At 41.4% G+C, this 18,912-nt stretch overlaps 1 protein-coding gene across 1 annotated transcript in view; it reads right to left on the bottom strand.

Annotated features, from left to right (window-relative positions):
* Positions 1 to 18,912, bottom strand: part of CUBN (cubilin) — a 269,195-nt gene that overhangs the window by 153,832 nt on the left and 96,451 nt on the right. Inside the window, exon 28 of the mRNA XM_046012645.1 lies at positions 15,815 to 15,965. Coding sequence (XP_045868601.1) covers positions 15,815 to 15,965 — 151 coding nt within the window. The remainder of the gene's footprint in view (positions 1 to 15,814; positions 15,966 to 18,912) is intronic.

An 18,912-nucleotide genomic window follows, 5' to 3' on the forward strand; every position in this document is an offset into this window, starting at 1 on the left:
GAGCATATACAATACTATAAGTAGTGTTATGGAAGCCAGGGGTATTTAATGCCTCTGGAAAAAAATCCATTTATAGATCTAAAAAGTGCTACCCCACCTGTCCTTCTGTAAGTCATTAAACTCCCTTTGTTTTTCCTTCAGTTTGCAAAGGGTAACTTCAATAGCTTTGATTTGGAAAAACCAGTGAATTCTGTTTCATCCTTTACATGTTCATTGGTGGTAAGTTTCAAATAAGAGTAAATAAGGGGCCCTGTTGAGTTGCTACAAGATATTTTAAAAGTTGTTAGTTTTGATAGTACTGTGTTAGCTTAATTCTCTTTCGGTACTTATTTCCAGTCCACATCAGAGATTTTAATCAGCATTTAGCCAGTTATCCTTCGCTCTCTTGTGTATCAGCACTTTTTCCTTGACTTTGGTATTCTTTGACAAATGTGTAGATGGTATCAGGCAAAAAAAATATGTTAAAATATACATTTTAAAAACTGAAAAAAAATGAATGATGTCTTTTTCCCCCATTCTCTTTTAGTGATAGAAAAAACATATTCACAAAAAACTATGAAAATTTCTATTAACCAAAAAATTAAATACCAAGAAACTAACTATGTAATGAATTTATTTGATACCTTGTTTCATAACTCTAAGCTATCATTTGGCTAACAGTGAGACATTAAAACAGCAATTTGGAATGATATAATTATGGATGAAAATGAAAAATTATAAAGTCACACCAAGAGTTGAACTTTTTAAATTATAAATGGAAGCAAATGACAACTATAATTCACAATAAATAGTGGAGTCTTTGAAGAATATATAATATGAGTCTTCCAGATTTTATTTATGCATCATTTTCCACTTAATTAGCTCTGGAAAAGGGAGTCCGTTCTAATACCAAAAATGTGATTTAGAACCTATATCAACACATACTAGCCCATCATCAGTCAAAAGAAATATGAAGATAATCTAAAAGTTCCATTGTGTATAATTCTGAAAAAGAGAGAACGTGTTCCAAATGCTGAAATAAATCAAAAGCTACGTTTAATTTTGCCTCATCAATAATGTCTTATTCCTATTGGGTAGCATGCCTGTTTGTTTTATTTGATTTACTATTTCTGCACCTCCTGGGGTAGAAACAGGTGTGTTTTTGTTTTGTTTTTAATAAAGATTGTGGAATTAAAAAATACAGCTATTTGAGAAGGTGCTTTATCTCTGTAGTTGCTATCAGTGTTGCGGATATCCAAACACTAAAAACTTTCTATATAAACAAATATCATCATTTTACTTTCCTGTTAAGTTTAAATTTGGGGAGGGGAAAAATAACAAAACATTAAAAATAAATAAATAAATAATTTAAACAAATGAATGAATGAGTAATAAATCAGGTGGCTCAGTTGGTTAAGCATCTGACTTTGATTCTGGCTCAGGTCATGATCTCCAGTCATGGGACTGACCCTGCACTGGGCTCTGTGTGGGCCTGGAGCCTGCTTAATATTCTCTTTCCCTTTCCATCTGCTCCTTCCTTCCCCACCCTGCTTTCTCTCTCAATAAATAAATAAAATCTTTAAAATAGAGGAAAGTGACTTAGGAAAGCATTTTAGGGGTTTCCATAAGGAAAATGATTAAGTGAGGAAAAGACTAACCAAGGAGCATATAACAGAGTAAATAAAGGGTTTTGAGAGAGACATTTTTGGAAGAAATAGAGTTAGAGAAAGTAGCTTTTTACAGCCAGTTGGTAAGAGATTTTCATGCAGGAGACAACATAATTTCAGAGTTGCCTAATTTGCATGTTAGGTTGCAAAACTTTGGAAGATAGAATAATAGTCCAAGTAAAGTACAGGCCATGACACAAGACTAACTGGGTTCCAACCTTGGCTGTGTTCCCACTTGCATAACTAATTGAACATTCCTCATCCTCTATTTCTTCATCTGTAACAGCATTAATCCTTAACCTCATAGGGTTGTTGAGCAGACTAAAAGAAATAACCAAAGTAAGGTTTTTCATTAAGTTGTTCATGAAGCTACAGTAAAGAGAGTTCATATTTGCATGGTAGCTCATAGTTTTTCAAACAGTTTTTTTTTTTTTTTCAAACAGCTTTTAATAAACACATTATCTTATTTGAAATGCCTAACAACTCTCTGCAAAAGCCAGGAATGATCATATCAGATTGTATCAGCTATCCTATTTCGAGACAAGCAAAATGAGGCTCCAGAGGGCTGCTGGACTTGCAGCTCAGGTTGTGAATGCACATCTGGGGCCAGCGGCCATCTCTGCCCGGCCCCTCCACCCCTAAGCCCAGTTCTGTGTTCTCTCCACTATGCCTCGCTGGGCCCTGGAGCCCAAAAGCACTGGAAGGGCAGTGTTGAACACTGTCGTCATTACTGTTCTATCCATTACCGAGGGGAAAATCACCACAGCAACCTGAAAAAAATAAAGCAAAACGCTTTTTCATTTAATGTGAGGCAAATCTGACAAAATCTAATATATTAATATCATTAGACAGCAGCTGAGCTGGAATAGAATAAGGTCCTACAGAGAATCACATGTTTTTCAGTTTTCATTAGTTAATCTTTATAAAATTTTTAGTCCTCTGATAATCTATTTGATTTCTTTTCCTCCAAACTCCCAGTCATCAGCTGAAAGGAAGTGCTTACCGTATCAGCAGGAAGCACCTTGATCTACTAAACTCATAACAAGGAAGAGTTAAAAGCTGTTGCTAAACTTGCTTACTTATGAAAATAGTTTAAATCTTTTTCATAAAAGGACTTTGCTAATGCTGATTTTGTTTGGTTTTGGTGTTTTGGTCTAAAACAAGCAAGGTATAAAATTTCAGAATGCACACACAAAAATTAAGCATAATCTATGCATGTTTTCTCTTCAAGATTTTGGGTTGTTGGTGTCATTTTTAAATAAAAGAGTTCTAATAAAAGCAAGCCAGCAAGGAAACAGCTAAATGGAACCACAGGCTCAAAGTTTTAAAAGTGCTTTCTGTATTTCTCTGCAATTGCTCAAATGCAGTCTCTTTACACTTGGCATTTTCTTGAAACTATGATCCGTAAACCAATAGTATTTGGAGGGCTGCCAGCATGGAACAGGCGTGGCCAAAGCCCATCGAGGCTGGAAGAAAAGGAACAGAGACCCAAACAGGACATCTTCACATCCTCATCCTTCAACTTCCAAAGGAAACACCTGAGAAATCAGTGGTCAGTGTTAAAAAGGAGGTGAAAAGTCAAAACACAGTAAAAGAATAAATTTTAAACACAATAAATCATGATGCTCACGGGCTTCATTAAAATGACTGATGCAGATTTTGTTTTTCTATTATTTAAAATTAAAAATGTTCTCTCCTATAATACTTTGAGAAACTGCTTAGCCCAGTTTCCTTCTGACATGCTAAAGGTCAGTCTATGGAGGCAGTGGGCTTGCTGGAAGTCATTGCCAATAAGGATTCTTCCGGAGGAGCAGGTATGATGCAAAATGGCAACTAAGAGCTCACAAGTGGGGGATGGTCCAACCCAAGGCAAGGTTGAACTATTTCCTGGTATACACAGGCCTCACTTCTGTTTCATCTATGAGATATGCAAATAATATAGGTAAAGCAATTTTGAACTGAGAAATTTAAGGAAAGGGGTAGAAAGTGGAGGTAGAAAGCTCTCTAAAATGGCCACAGTTGTCCAAAGTTGACTGTTGCATGGAAAAGAACCACAAAAAGTCAGCAATTTTACCTGTTAATTCTGATTTTAACAGTTAATTTCCCAACACTCTAAATATGGGTACTGCTCTCCTGGGATGCAGGAGAAAGGCAAATGATAGGTCTCTATCCTACTAAGAGGAAATACAAAAATCAGATCACTAGACTCTTTATAGACAAGGCTAAGTGTAGAGCCCCCAGGATCCACCTGATTTCAAGGATATGATCTGATCTTAAGGATTTGCAGATTAATTTTCTGGGAGATTTTGTGGGTTGGCACAAACTAGAACAATCACAGATGAAACCAGAGAAGATCAGATAATAAAAGATGAAGGAATGTGAAATCCTCCTGAGAATAAAGGAAGAAGAAAGAAGACAAAGCATGGGGACCCCAAGAGAGGAGAAAGTTGTCAAAAGTTGCAGACACTCCTGTCTCAAGGTGAATAGTGTCCCCCAGAAATCAAATCCACGTGGGATCTGTGAATGTGACTGTATTTGGATACAGGGTCTTTGTAGCTGTTACCAAGTTAAGATGAGGTCACCGTGGATCAGAGTGGGGCTGAAATCTAATATAATAGTGTCCTCATGGGAAGAGGGAAATCTAGATACAGACACACAGAAGGAAGAAGGCCACTGAGGATAGAGACAGAGATTGGAATTATACTTCTAGAAGCCAAAGAAAGCCAAGGATTGCCAGCAACCTGCAGGAGCTAGAAGAGGATTCTTCCCTAGAGCCCCTGGAGGAAAGGCCCTGCTAACACCCGGATTTTGGAGTTCTAGCCTTTGAAACTTTGAAAATAAATTTCTGTTGTTTGAAGACACCCAGTTTTTGGTATTTTGTTACAGCAACCCTAGGGAAGCTAATGTACCCCCATTCTTTTGATAGACAGGGAAGCCAAACTTGAAGACTGACACAAAACTATAGCCACTATGAGTATAATACCTGAAGGAGTAGGGGTGTGTAAGCATTCCTGACTCTTCTTCTGTTAATTACTTCCTATTTATCAGACGGAAGTTGAAATGGTTGGTTAAGAATGTTAGGAGATAGACAAAGTTGGTTTTGGTCTCTTTGGGCTGCTATAACAAAATACCACAGACTGAGTAGCTTATACATATCAGGAATTTATTTCACAAAGTTCTGGAGGCTGGAGGACAAAGCTCAGGGTGCCCACATGGTTGGGTGAACACCTTCTTCTGGGTCACAGATGCCATATAGCAGAGGGCTCTCTCGTGGGCCTCTCTTTTAAGGGCCTAATCCCAGAGCTCTCATCACCTACCTCATCACCTCCCAAATGCCCTACCTCCTAATACCATCACCTTCGGGGTTAGGTTCAACACATGAGTTTTGGCAGGGAAGGGGGGGTGGGGGGGGGCACAAACATTCAGATCCAGCAAAATCTACTGTTGAGAAAGCTACAGACAGACTTAGGGCTCAGTAGCACAATAGGAGAAACACAAACACAAGAACTAAGGATAATGATTTTTAGCACTGAGTAACCAGTAAGGGTTTAAAAAGTTTCCTCTTTCATAACGACCTCATCCTAGGCCCAGATTTTCAGAAAATCGCTTGTCTGACTGATTTCCATACAGCAATGGATATGGAGTAGAGTCGTCTGTTTTCAATGGTAGGGACAAAAAAATAAAGAATGAGGCTATAACATGAAGCTAATGACTTGGAAAACAGAGACGAGGACCTTGAAATGGATTCTGCCCATAGTTACAAAATGACTTTTAAATGACTACAGAAGATGCCATAGAAATTAAAAATTAAGATTGTCATATCTATCTGACTATCTCAGATATCCTGGAGCTGACTACTGGCGTATTTTACCTTAGTACATCATCAAAGAGAAATGAACCCAACGGAACCATATTTGGGAACTTTTCACATAGTATAAATTTTAATTTCCTGTACACAAAAGGATAACAGTCTTTCATTTTGACCCAGAGAAGTAGAGCCAATCGTGTCATCTCTTCATGTCGATTAACTGTGTCCTTTCTCTTCCTCATCTATGCATTCTGGCCAAATTAAACAAAGGTTCCTCAGTAGCAGTTCTTTGCTTACAATTCAGAAGTCAATCCAGCACTCAATCTTTCTCTTAAGCATTTTTAAATTATCTGAGTTCTGAACAAAACATATAAAAAATGGCATAAAATTATCTTCCAGGGAAATGAAATGAGACCAAGGCAACTAGACTAATCCACCCCCCCCAAAAAAAAGTACATGCCTAGTCCAGCCTAAGGCTACTTATAACTCCTTCATGAAATCCCCCAAATAGGCAAAGACTGAAGAAATGGGTTCTCTTGATGGGACTTCCAAGTTCAACCCTCACACTTCTATTTAAATGTATGCATTCCAATCCTGCATCTTCTGATTTAATTGTTTTGGCCCACAGTAGGCTTCCAGGGAAAGGCTCATGAACTTCCCCACATGGCTTTGCAGAATGCCCTACCATCATTTACTCCCAACCTTTCCTCCACAGCCAGGGTGCTCCCTCTCAACAAATGCACAGATATGAGAGCAGGCACCTTGCCAACGGTTGTATCCTCTAGCCATCTAAGCTCTGTCCAAGCCTGAGACATAGGATCATTTTCTGGGATGATATCGGGGTGTAGGCCACTCACAGGGCAAAGGCTGCTGGCATCCAGCCCTCGAGGTCACTTCCTTGAAGAGGGGCAAAACTTTCTCAGGTGGGGCTCCTAAATTTACCCCATCTAGAGCTGTACCATGTCCCCTATTGTTGACCTCCAGTCAAGCCAAACTATTTTGGGGGCAGCTATCCTTTCCCTCTTCACTATAATAAAACTCCTATAAACTAGTTTGGGAAACTAGAGCATGGTAACAGATTAGACAATCTCTGTGGTCCAGCCCAGCTCAGAAGTTTATGATTCTGTCAACCCTATGTAGCAATGCCCAAAGAGGAGCACTTTATAAATGAATAACAGAGCACATACTGTGTTGAAGGACAAACAACATCAGCTATTTTGAACTAGTCATTTGCTAAGTAATGTGCTTCCCCTCCATTATTGCTACTTGAACCTGAAGAAAAGAGGAATTGTGTAATTCAGTGGGGAGACCTTGGAACCAGAATATTATTTACTTGGGAAAGACTGCATATGTTCATTTTCAAACATTCATAATCCTCAGTGGGAATTTAGTTACAAAATCTCTCGCTATAAACTCTGACCATCTCTGCACTGCAATTTGGCTTAAGCTCTTTTGCAATGAAAAGTTGTGGGAAAAACACACTTGTCTTTAGGCAGAGTGTAGCTCTTTAAGACAAAGAGTTTGGAGTTCTATACTACCTTGGTTTTGTGTCCTGATTCTATCACTCACTGGATTTGTATGTTTGGGGAGGTTCTTTAACTTCTCCAGGACTCCTTCCTCAGTGCTCTTACCTGTAGTGTGGGGATGATGATGCTGACTTCAGCACATTTTTGGACAAAACCTGAGACAATATTTAAAGCACTAACCAAAGGGCTCCACACATGGTTAGTATCACTCTTTAAAGATGATAATATCAACATTTTCAAAATAACATCACATGTTTTTAAAATAACTCCTTGGTCCAGTGATAATAAGGAGATGTCAATTAACTTAATACACCAAGCATTTAAATTGTATTTTCACTCACTTTCATTTTCATTTTCATTTCATTTCATTCACTCTTTATATGGCAGCTTATTTTCATCACAATTAATATCTTAAACATTGTACTAAAATCTCTATCATGTAGCTAAACAGTCTGTTCTAAACAGTCATGTTCTAAACAGTCTGTAGGTATAACTAGGAGGGAAAAAAATCAGGGACAAATGTATTAATGTCATTACTTATATAGAGAATATGAAATTCTATTCAATCTTCTAGAATGTAGTTGATATCCTACCTCAGGGATATCTTCTTTGTCTTGTGAGTCAACGCCATGGAAGGCGGGTATTAGTTCCTCTGAGTACACAGGGGTACATAAAGAAATCAAGTCCTTGGAGAAATAATGCCACAGACAAATATGGCAATATAGAAGTGAATGTTCAAAAAGAGAAACCTCTGGGGACAAAAATTAATGTTCTACCCTGAACTTTGTGTTTGTTCTGCAGTGGTTTAGTCATTTTTGGCTGCCACAAAATTTGAAACTGTGAAAAAAAAATAAGTGTAGTTTCTTTTTTTCGTGTTGAATGAGTGTGGAATCCCCTGGAAAGTATGTGCAGTATCTATCAGGGATGTTGTTGCTAGGGAACAAGAACACAAACAGAAGATTCAAGAAAGCCCTTCATTTGGCCCAAATCTTAAGGACTACTACAAACTGTGCAATATATGATTTGGGAAGGTCATGGTTGTTTGGGAGTTACTTTTTTTTTTTTTCTTTTTATAACTGTTTCAAAGAGGAGCAATGGAAACAGAACTCAAACTTTTTCAAACAGTAGCGACATGGGAACTGGGTTGCAAGACTCCTAAACAGTCTTCACTGGTTGCCAGACTTAGAGCCAATGTTAAATGAAGGTCAACTGTGTGTATGTGTATTTTCTGTTGTCAAGGAGGCAAATAATCAAATAATGTCAGAATTTAGCTTTCCCACTCATTCTGAAAGGTCTGCCTGTGTTTAATGCTGCCTCTGATTACTAGGATCTTGCTGAAAAGCTTCTGAAGCCAAAGCAAAAAGAGGTGCATGATTTTCTTAGTAAATTATTATCCCAATCTTATAAATGTCAGTTAATTTATAAACAACATCACCCGTTAAGAGCTTCTTGGCAAAAAGACGTAAGTGAGAATTTGCCATAAATAAAAATGAGACAGAGTATCACAGTGCAGAAATCTATGCTTTGGTTCTACATGAAGACTGTGTTCGGCCAGTCTCCATGCTTAAACATTTGCTGTATCACAAAGAAAAAGTTCAAAATATCAAACAGATGGAAGAGGCCAGGATAGGAGGATAGGATATAATAAGTACAAATGTGAGAGAAAGCCTAGTCAGTGTTTAGGGAAATAACTGTTAACTTAAACACAACTAATGTTTCTTGAGCACTTTTCTTTTACTTAAATTTCTGCCCAAATGGGACAGGATTTCTTTTCCTTATATCACACTAAAGAATAAAACAGTCACAGGAGTCCATGTTTTTACTTATTTGTCTTTACTAAGAGATTGCTTACCAACTTACTGAACAGAAGACTCAATTGGCAAGGAGGCTACTTCAAAGGCTGACTGGGACAGGTGTTTTAACATTCTCTCAGGGGTGGGGCCTGGGTGGCTCAGTGGTTTAAAGCCTCTGCCTTCAGTTCAGGTTATGATCCCAGGGTCTTAGGATCAAGCCCCACATCGGGCTCTCTGCTCAGTGGGGAGACTGCTTCCTCCTCTCTCTCTCTGCCTGCCTCTCTGCCTACTTGTGATCTCTGTCAAATAAATGAATAAAATCTTAGGGGGGAAAAAAAAAACATTCTCTCTCTGTGACACTGTATCTATCACTGCCTGGCAGGAAGTGACTATGAAAGCAATTTGTCACCAGCAAGAGAAGGGCCTCCGTCTGCCATGAGGATCAGAAGGTGTGATTCACATCCCAGCCTAGTGAGCATGCCCTGGATCTTTGCTGACCACAATTCATAAAATCACTTTCACTGTGAACATCATCCCTCCAGATTTGCATTATGTAGAGGCAAGGCTCAAGACAGACAACAAGAAATAAAATCCAAGTTCTTGCAATGGTTCTAACCAATTGATCTCTGACAACCTGTCCTGCCACAGCTCCCTCATTCCCTGGAGCTCAGTGTTTCCCAACTGTTTGGTCATTATTGCCCTTCTAGGGAAACTTCCTAGATATATTTTCCCAAGTTCTCGTCCATGGGATGTTAACATTACATATAAACTACATGTTATGTATGATACATATCTGTGCTTTATCCATTAAGTACAAGATTTTTCTTTCACTCTCCCAAGAACCAATTTTCATACCCTTGGGGTTGGCATTGAGAACATGTGCTCCAGCTGAAATCCTTGCCCATTACAAAATTTGGGTGCTATATCCCAAGCCCCCCTGCTTCTATTTAGAAATACCTCCCTCTCCCAGGTATTTGTCCGACTGATCAATTCTTGTTCACTCTTTAAAAACTCAGCTCAAGTATGACAGCTGTCTGGAGAGACTCTCAAAGTCCCTCAGGCTATCCTCCATCTCCTCTGCTCCCACAGCATAATGGACTTATCCTGGACTTATTTCTACAGTTGGTTTATTTGTCTCTCTCCCCTAGTAGATGACTAACTCCCTAAAGTCAAGGATGCTATCTCCTTCTTCTCTGTTGTGGGCTGAGTTGTCTCTGCTAAAATTCATATACTGATGCCCTAAGCCCCAGTACCTAGAATGTGACCGTATTTGGACATAGGGCCACTACATCAAAATGAGGCCCCTAGAGTGGGCCCGAATCCAATCTGACTGGTGTCCTTTTATGAAGAGGAAATTGGGATGTGTGAATGGACACCAGGGTGTGTGCTCACAGAGAAAAGGTCCTGTGAGGACATACATACATAGGGAGGTCACTGTCTGCAAGCAATCAGAGAGGCCTCAGGAGAAACTAAACCTGCTGACACCTTGACCTTGGACTTCAGGCTTTCAGAACAGTGAGAAATAAATTTCTGCTGTTTAAGCCACCCAGACTGCTGCATGTTCGTATGGCTACCTGAGCAAACTAATACACTCTCTACTTTCTCAACACCAAGCCCAGAACCTGGTAATGGAAAAATAAACACATTGGTTGGTTGGTTGGTAGGTTGAACAAAGGAAAAATAGGTTCTTGATAAATTCCTGCTTCCAGGGGCTATGGGCAGTCACTATAAGCTGATGCACAATTGCAAACAATCTGTCCTGTGGAGAGCAGGCCCAGGCTGCCTCAGAGGGCCAAGTTTATTCACCCTCACACCCGAAGAGGGTGAGCCAGCATTTGCATATAAGGCAAATAGATAATGTTATTACAAAAGATAAGAACTTTGTCCTCAAAGGGTGAACCTCTCAGAAACCCCAGCACATATATTCTAAGTTACCGAAAGAATAAAAATCACCAATGAGAAGGAATTCCCCTGAAAGACCAGAGGTAAACAAAGACTATTGAGAAGGCCATGTGAGGGAAAGAAAAGTAGAGGGAAGGTCTAAGAGAAACACTGCTGACCTCGTGGAGGTTCTTTGCCAAGCCTCTAAAATTATATTTTTAAAAAGCCCTTTCATATGGTACTACATGTCCATAAGAACCCAAGAAGGGACTGGCTCATGTTCCAAGCAAGTCAGCCATGGAGGAGGGGAGCCATGTTCTTCCCAGCCCACTCCCCTCAAGGCTTGAGAAATCTCATTAACAGCTAAAAAGAAGGCAAAATGGAACCAGCCCCCATTCAAGAGTCTGATGTCATCTATCTCCCCAAAGAAAAGGCCACACTTTTCTTTGTGAAAACCCAGGGTGACATCACCTCCCGATCACATGCCACTTAGCCCTTCCCCTGCTATTCCCAGCTGAGGGGTGCTCTCCCTTTGCAAATGTCACTCTTTCACTCACAAAGCTCCTTGACCTTGTTTGTATGCTGGATCCCACTGCCTGTGAAAGAGGGCCTCTGGGAGGGACGGCCAGGAGAGGCGAGGGGTGTGCACAGCCGACCGGGAGGGAGGCCGCTATTCACATAGCTTGCAGAGAGTTCTATATTCCCTTCAGCAGCCCCGACGGAGGCCCCCGAGGCCGAATTCAGCCCCTGGACAATGCTGTCAACACTGAATACTGTGAACCTTTGAGCCAGGCAGGGCAACTGTGGCCATTTCTTTCTTTCCAGAGTGGGATTCTCTTTGATGGTCTGCATAAAGGCCAGGCAGCGCGGTTTAATCTCACATCTACAGAGCCTCTTTAAAAATGGGCCCACAAATAAAGCCTGATTGTGCATCCATGTTCTCAAAGCAAATAGAAGATCTGTGCAGTTGACAAAGAAGCACATTTTGAAAACAGGCTTATTTATTAATGGGCAAAATAGATGAAGTGTGGGGCAGGGTGGGGGGTTGGTGTGGATTCTCCCTCAGTAGCAATGCTCAGGAAATGATGCCAGTATAGACTCTGAATTCTCAGTGAAGAGCTTTTTGGAGTTCTTACTGCACAGTTTGGAAAAGAGCTAGGGGGCGGGGGGATGAGAGCCTGAAATGAGATATTTCGAATGAAAAGAAGCTACAGGTTTGAAGAAGCTTCCTTCCGGCAGGGAAAGCAAAGCAGCATTCGTGCTAGAGTCAGGCAGGGTGTGCTGGGCCCTGGCCTGCCATCCGCACACTGAGACGGAGGTGTGGAGGGTCTGTGCAGAGATGAGCTTCCAGAAATACCTTCACCTACAACCACGCCTACTCAATAACATGCCTATTACACTGTCACATGGAGACCAGGTTTTTAACGTGTTTTGGATTTTGTCTTCGACTGTTTTGTATTTATTTGTATTTTGTACTTTAGTTTGTATTTCAAATCCTGCCACATGGCATGTGCCTTCAGTGCTTCAAGGTCCTACCAGAAATGCGCTCTCTGAAATCCCAGGGATTTATGTGAAAGAGAGGGTGCGGCGCCTAGCCCTGCCTGAGCCACTAACTGGAAGTGACCTGGGTGACCAGAACACTCTGGCTGCAGCTCAGCTCCCCAGCCTCTCCAGCACTCCTCCCTCTGACCCTGGACCCCAGCCACGCTGGATTTTGGGTGCCTCATACTTACCTCCCACTGTACCATACTGACTCCCACCACAGGGACCTTCTTCTACTGGGAGTCCTTCTCCTTCTCCTATTTGCCTACGTCATTCCCGCTTATTCCTAGATTTAATTTAATTAAATTAATTATTTATTTTAAGATTTTATTTATTTATTTGACAGACGGAGATCACAAGTAGGCAGAGAGGCAGGCAGAGAGAGAGGAGAAAGGAGGCTCCTGGCCGAGCAGAGCGCCTGAAACGGGGCTCGATCCCAGGACCCTAGGATCATGACCTGAGCTAAAGGCAGAGGCTTTAACCCACTGAGCCACCCAGGCACCTTATTCCTAGATTTTAGTTTAAAGGTCCTATCTCACGCGGGACTTCTCCGGCCTCCTGTTTAGATCAAATCCCCCCTTATGTGCCCCCATGGCCCTTCTCACACTTTTGACTTTATGTTGACTCGTGAACATATTGCTTGGTGGCTATTTGTCACAGACACCCGGCGGAGCTCTATAAAACCAAGAACCAGGCCTGTGGTTGGGGTCACACCCTGGCCCCAGCCCTAGCACAGTACCTAGCCCAAAACAGGTCTTCAGTATCTGTGGAATGAACACACGGGTGAATGTGAAGAAAGATTTATGTCTTCAGTCCATCTCTGCTGGGTAAGAAGTGGGAGAACCTCTCCTACAAAGACCTCTTCCCTGACCCTAGTTTTTTCTGTTGGCCCCACTCCCCAGGCTACTTCAAGTTAAAGACCAAGTCAAAATGTACAGTAGAAACTCTGTGTACATGAAGCATTGCCTATAGGATATGAGAGTTAATTTTGTACAGATCTAGATGACTAACAATCCCCTTCCGAGAGGTTCTCCCCAAGTGTAATTTATATATAGTGGACAGCACAGAGTTAAGGAAAAAAAGGTTCAGTTCTGGTCCCATTTGGCAAAATTTTGTTGTGCAACTCTGATTCAAAGCTTAGCGAGTTTTCAACAATTGGGAGAAAGTTGTGAAATAGTAAACAGGAAAAGAGAATAGACAGAGAGTGTCTTTGACCCTCCCAAAGAAAGATTTCAAACAGAACTGGTAGAAAAAAAATTCCCCCCACAAAACTCAGAGCTTTCAGCAGAGAATTCAACCAGGTCCAGCATGTTGGCTGAGAGAATCTAGTGATACAGTAAGCCAGTGTAGCCAGTAAGGACCATTAATTCGTACTCCTTAGTGTGGCCCTGCAGGTAGGATAGCTAGAACAGCCCAGAAGGGACAGGAAGCAACCCACCAAGAGGAAAGCTATGACCAGCAACAGCAAAATCACTGCTCCTAAAACCCTCCATCCTAAATGCATGGCAGAATTACTTAGGGAGACTTTTTAAATTAACGATTGTTAGGGTCCCACCAAGGATGAACTGAATCCTATCTGAAGGTTAACCCAGGACCCTGGTTCTCTTTACAGCTCCCACACAATTCCAATGTGTATCTGGGGTGGGGACCTCTTCCCTAGGCCCTGAATCTCCACCTGGTTAGTATTTCTTCCTTTCCACTCTTCTGTCTCACAGGAAAGCTTTCCTCCCCTTGGATCTCTGAAGCAATAAGGTTCTTTCTTACAGAAGCCCCAGCTCATATCCTCCTGACCTCGAAAGGTTGAGGACATTATTTTGCTGTTGGTACAATGAGCCCTTGGAACACCTTAGAAGCTTTCTCTAGTCTCTAAAGATGCTGTCTTTCTACCATTTTATATCTCCAGCCTTAACATCCGCTCTCGCCTTGCTCCTCAAAGTGTGGTCTACAGAGTCGTGCCATCAGCATTCCCTGGGAGCTTTTTAGAAATGCATTTAGGATTCATGGACCTTACTCTGCATTTTAACATGCAGTGATTCACCTGCACGTGAAAGTCTGAGAAAACTGTTCTGGGCAATGTCTGCAGCCCTTGAAAATCTGGGTCATTTCTCAAGATGTTCCCCTGTCTTCTAGGTTTTTTTCACTCTCTTCTCTGGTTGCCTTAGAATCACGCCATTTCTGAATCACAGACTACTAGAGATGGACTGTATTACACAGATAAATCAATCCAGGCCCTTCACTGAACAAGTCAATCAATCTACATTTCAAGGTTAAATCTACCCCTTCGGTGAAGGGAACAGGCCAGAACTCCCACAGGCTTAATTATTGTAGCTCGTTTATTTTAGCAATTCCTAATCTGTATTTCAAGCTATAAGTAGCTCTGTGATTACCACCAAATATTTTTAAATACTGAAAGCCCCATACTTGTATTTTAACAGAAATACACCCAGTCTCCGGTTCATAGTAACAGAGCATCTAACACTCTTAAGTGTATAATGAGGGTATTCACTTCTGTAGAGTGGCTCAGGTTCATACAGTAATCAGACTATGATTTTAACAACCCTCAAGAGTCCCACAATCCACATGTATGTGTGCTCGCCTTGGGCTCACCCCTGATTCTGACAGTAGGGCCGCCGTTCCGGTGTCTGTGTGTGGTTCCCAGTATCATATTCTGATTCCATCTTTCTTTCAAATTGGCTGAAACAGACCAGCCAGCCCTAAGACCTTGGTTGAGTACTGCTACTAAAAGAGTCACAAGGACTGTATTTGTGAGGTGTGGATCCCTCTAGGAGAGTGGTTCTCAAACCTGGATCACCAGAGAGACCAGTGAAGACACGGATTATCAGGCTACCCTGGGTCTGGGAGGGGGGCCCAGAATTTGCAACTCTAACCAGAGTCAGATGGTGTTGATGCTGTTCTTTGGGGACCCTATTTTGGGAATCACTGCTCTGGGGCCTACTCTCGTTAGACTGGGCCACGTGAGGTCAATCTACGCGGTCCGGAACGCTCATTAAGTGTGAATGTCCATCCTTGGAGGAATGAGCATCCCCACGTGCTTTCTGAACCAGCAGTTCCTAGGTGGGTGCTGACATGCCCCGACTCTGGCAGGTACAACACACGCGCTGGCTGAGTGAGTTCTCTGCTCCCGCTCCTCTCTCAGCCCAGTGCCTTCCCTTCTCTCTCCCAGTGACTCTCATCCTTGCCCTTTAATCCCCTCCCCCACCATTCCTTCACAGCTAGGTCAGAATGAGCCTTGAATCTCATTCCATTCCACACCCCCTGGGAGACTCTAACGCCACCTCGCCATTTGCTCACCACACCCAATTCGAGGTTTCCCCTCCACTAGAAACTTCACTCTGTTCCCCTCCTTTCTCGTCGGCAATTTATAGTTGCAAAGACGTCAGCAGCTCTCCAAGCCCTGTCCTCTCTTAACCCTGCCAGGATTAACTCTCCCAGAGCCACCAACGTCTGAGGAAACGGTCCAAGGCCTAGCACCAGCTTACTGGTTACCAGGTTCCAATATCTGTAGGTGGGATTGTTTCCGAAGAGAGAATTGGGAAAGGAATAATTCTTAGTCATTCAGCAGGTATCAAATACAAGGAAGATCTGCACAGGGCTTACCGTGCACGAACCACTGCATCTGGAATCCTTTCTCGCCATGACCGACCCCATCGGTGTAGAACAGCACCTGAAGCTGGGAGCCTGTGGTGCTCCCTGCCGGCGGCGTCTCTGCTCCACAGTAGCGCCCGATCCGCTGGGAGCCGTCGTAGAGCTGAAATCAAGGAGAAACTTCCCAGTGTGAGAAACTTCACATGGCTGGTCAGATGGAAAAAAACAAAAGTCTGCTCGTGTGGCCAAAGCTGCTCCTTGGCTGAAAGGTTAAGGGTAAATCTGCTGAGATGTCGTTTGAGCCTGGGAGGCTTCACATAAGCATTAAAAATAGACGATTATATAGAGAGAGTTTTACGGATGATGCCTAAGCCCAATAAAGCCGGAAATCCAAATACTAATGTATGATTTTAGGTCAGCCTAGCAAGTTCCCTCGAAAGTGTAAATCCAGGCACAGAATAAGGAAATGGTGGCCTGGATGAGATGTGTTCACAGGTTAATGACACACGAGAGATGCTCAATGAATAGTCTTCTAATTATAAGATCCATATATTTTTAAATAAAGACTGACTATAAAAGTTGAGACATATTAGAAAGCTATGTGAAAGAACGGTAAATACAAAAATTAATCCCACTGGAGATAACCACTCTTAATATTTTGTTAATACCAGAAGTTTCTCCTGCCAACGCTTTTTTGGTGTTTACTTCCATATGTACATATACACACACGTGTCCAGGTGTATATGCGTGTGTATAAATTCAGGCTACACATTTAATTGTGTGCCCAGTTTTTCTCTAAGCATGTCACTCAACAGTCTAGGTAAACATTTTTGATGGTGGCATAAAATGTTACTAATATTCTGTTGTAGTTTATTGAAGACATTTCCAAATTTTTTTGCCAATGTGAGTATTTGATATTTTAAATGTCCCTCGGGAAAGATTCCTGTAAGGGGAATGAATCAGAGAGTATCACCTTTTATGGCTCTTGATATATATCATTAAATCTCTTACCAGAAATTTTCTATCAGCATATCCCCCACGAGCGCTTTACTGAAATGGTTCTTACAGGGGACCTTGGCAATTATGACTGCTATTATTTTTATAGCTGATGCTAATAGGGAAAATTGGGAGGGGTTATAATTGTCTTAGTTTAGGTTACTTTGAGGTTGAAGGTTTTCATCTTTATTAGGCATTTATATCTCTTCCCCTGGAGCTTTTCTGCTGAGGTCTTTGCCCACTTGCGCACTAAGCTATTTTGTCCATCCTGTCATGCACCCTTTATCTGCCTCATTAATTTCATCAGATACGTACCTCTAAACTAAAAAAAAAAAAAAAGATTAGGATTCTTTGCCATTTTTCCTCAATCAAAAAAGATAATGATAATCTAAAAAGATCAGCTCCTCGTGACTCAAGCCATTGGATTTTCTTTGACTCCACTGATGTCTATACTGCTGTCTATTCTCTTCTAGTTACCCGTTAGCATGTGTGGGTCTAGATAGTTGACAGAAGCCATGATGACGGAACAAAAATGAGGGAAAGGATAAAGTAACACAAAAAGAAAACGGGACAACAAAACAATCCTTCCCTTCTGATGGCAGGTCCCCCCCTCTCAGGCAGGGGGTGGAGGTGGGGAGGAGGGCCAGGCTGCCCTCTGTTTACTCTAAATTACTGCTTCACTGTAAGGTATTTATTCCAGCTTCAGTTTTTGTTTTGTTTTGTTTTTTCATTAAATCCAGTCTCCCAACTCCAATTCAAAACTAATTAATACAAAAGTAAACATACTGTGCCCAAGCAGAGGTATAATAAGTAAGAAACACTCTACTATTTCCCACTCCAAAAGGCTCATTCTTAACTTTGGGTTGTAGTTCAGTGACCAAAACTTTAATTATTTCAACTTTATGAAACAAAACATGAGGTAAGATTTCTCTATAACCATAATCCCTTTAAGCCTGATGGGTCTTCTGAAATGGTTGTAGTGACATTTTGAGGAACTGTCTTCTAGATTCTATACAAGGTCATAAGCAGCACAGTATTTTTGCCTCCCCAGCTCAGCAAGGTTAAGAAACCTGACATTTTCACATGACTTGGAGGGTATTTTTTTTCTTCCTTCCGGAGAGGATTACTTCATTGAAGGAGCGCCCCTGAATCCCAGTTGTTCTTAAATAACACATTGTGCACGGGATGGGGGGTAGGGCAGGGGCAAAGAGAGCGGGTTTGGGGGAAACAATGATGAATGACAATTAGTTTCTTTTTGCCTTTGAAGGGGAGAGAGTGATGCATTGAAATAAACATCAAATAGACATTGATGAAAATGCTTGAATACGTCAAATAAATGAATGAATTAGTTAGTGTAGAACAAAACCTCTACACAAAAAAACCCCAACCCCCAATTTTATGTCCTTCTAAAGTTTACACTTAATTAAATCAGGTTTTTTTGTTGTTGTTTATATTCACAGATGGCTAACGTCACCTCTATAATTCGTTCCCGCGTAAATTTACCACACAAAAAGGAACAGTCATTTTTCAAAGTACACAAATACTGGTTGCCATGGAAACCAGTAGGTGCCTGCTGCTCCTGATTCTGTTTTCAGAGCAGAATGCTAACCACAGGACGTTCCAGCTGTGACTCACTGCAACTACTGGCAAGCATGCTGGCTTGGTCCTGCTAAGGAAGGGTATGATTTCCACTGCTTTTAGAAAGCCTAAAGATCCACTCGGTGTGAACAATACTCAAGCTTGGAAAACAGTCCGCAAAAGGAAACTATCAGAACTTAAGAAAAGAAAGATGGAGATTCTCACTTTAAATATGCGGATCCAATTTGTGTAACTGTATTAAGAGGTTGTTCTATCTTTTAAAGTATCTGAAATGCTGCATCCACTTTCTGGCTGGCCTTTAAATGTATCTTTGAAGGTAAATATGTTGTATTCATACAACCGCCTCTGTAGAATCTTTTCAGTTATTCTATAAAGGAGACAGTTCATTTAGGATCGATGAGGTTTAGGTCTCCCTACCCCCCACTCTACCCTGAAATAGCTCAACCACTCTTAGGACACCCAAAGAGGAAGGAAATCTCTTGCCTAAAGCCACATTTACCAATTTCTATCTACTT

The sequence above is a fragment of the Meles meles genome, chromosome 7 (genome assembly GCF_922984935.1).
Source record: "Meles meles chromosome 7, mMelMel3.1 paternal haplotype, whole genome shotgun sequence".
Lineage (NCBI taxonomy): Eukaryota > Metazoa > Chordata > Mammalia > Carnivora > Mustelidae > Meles > Meles meles.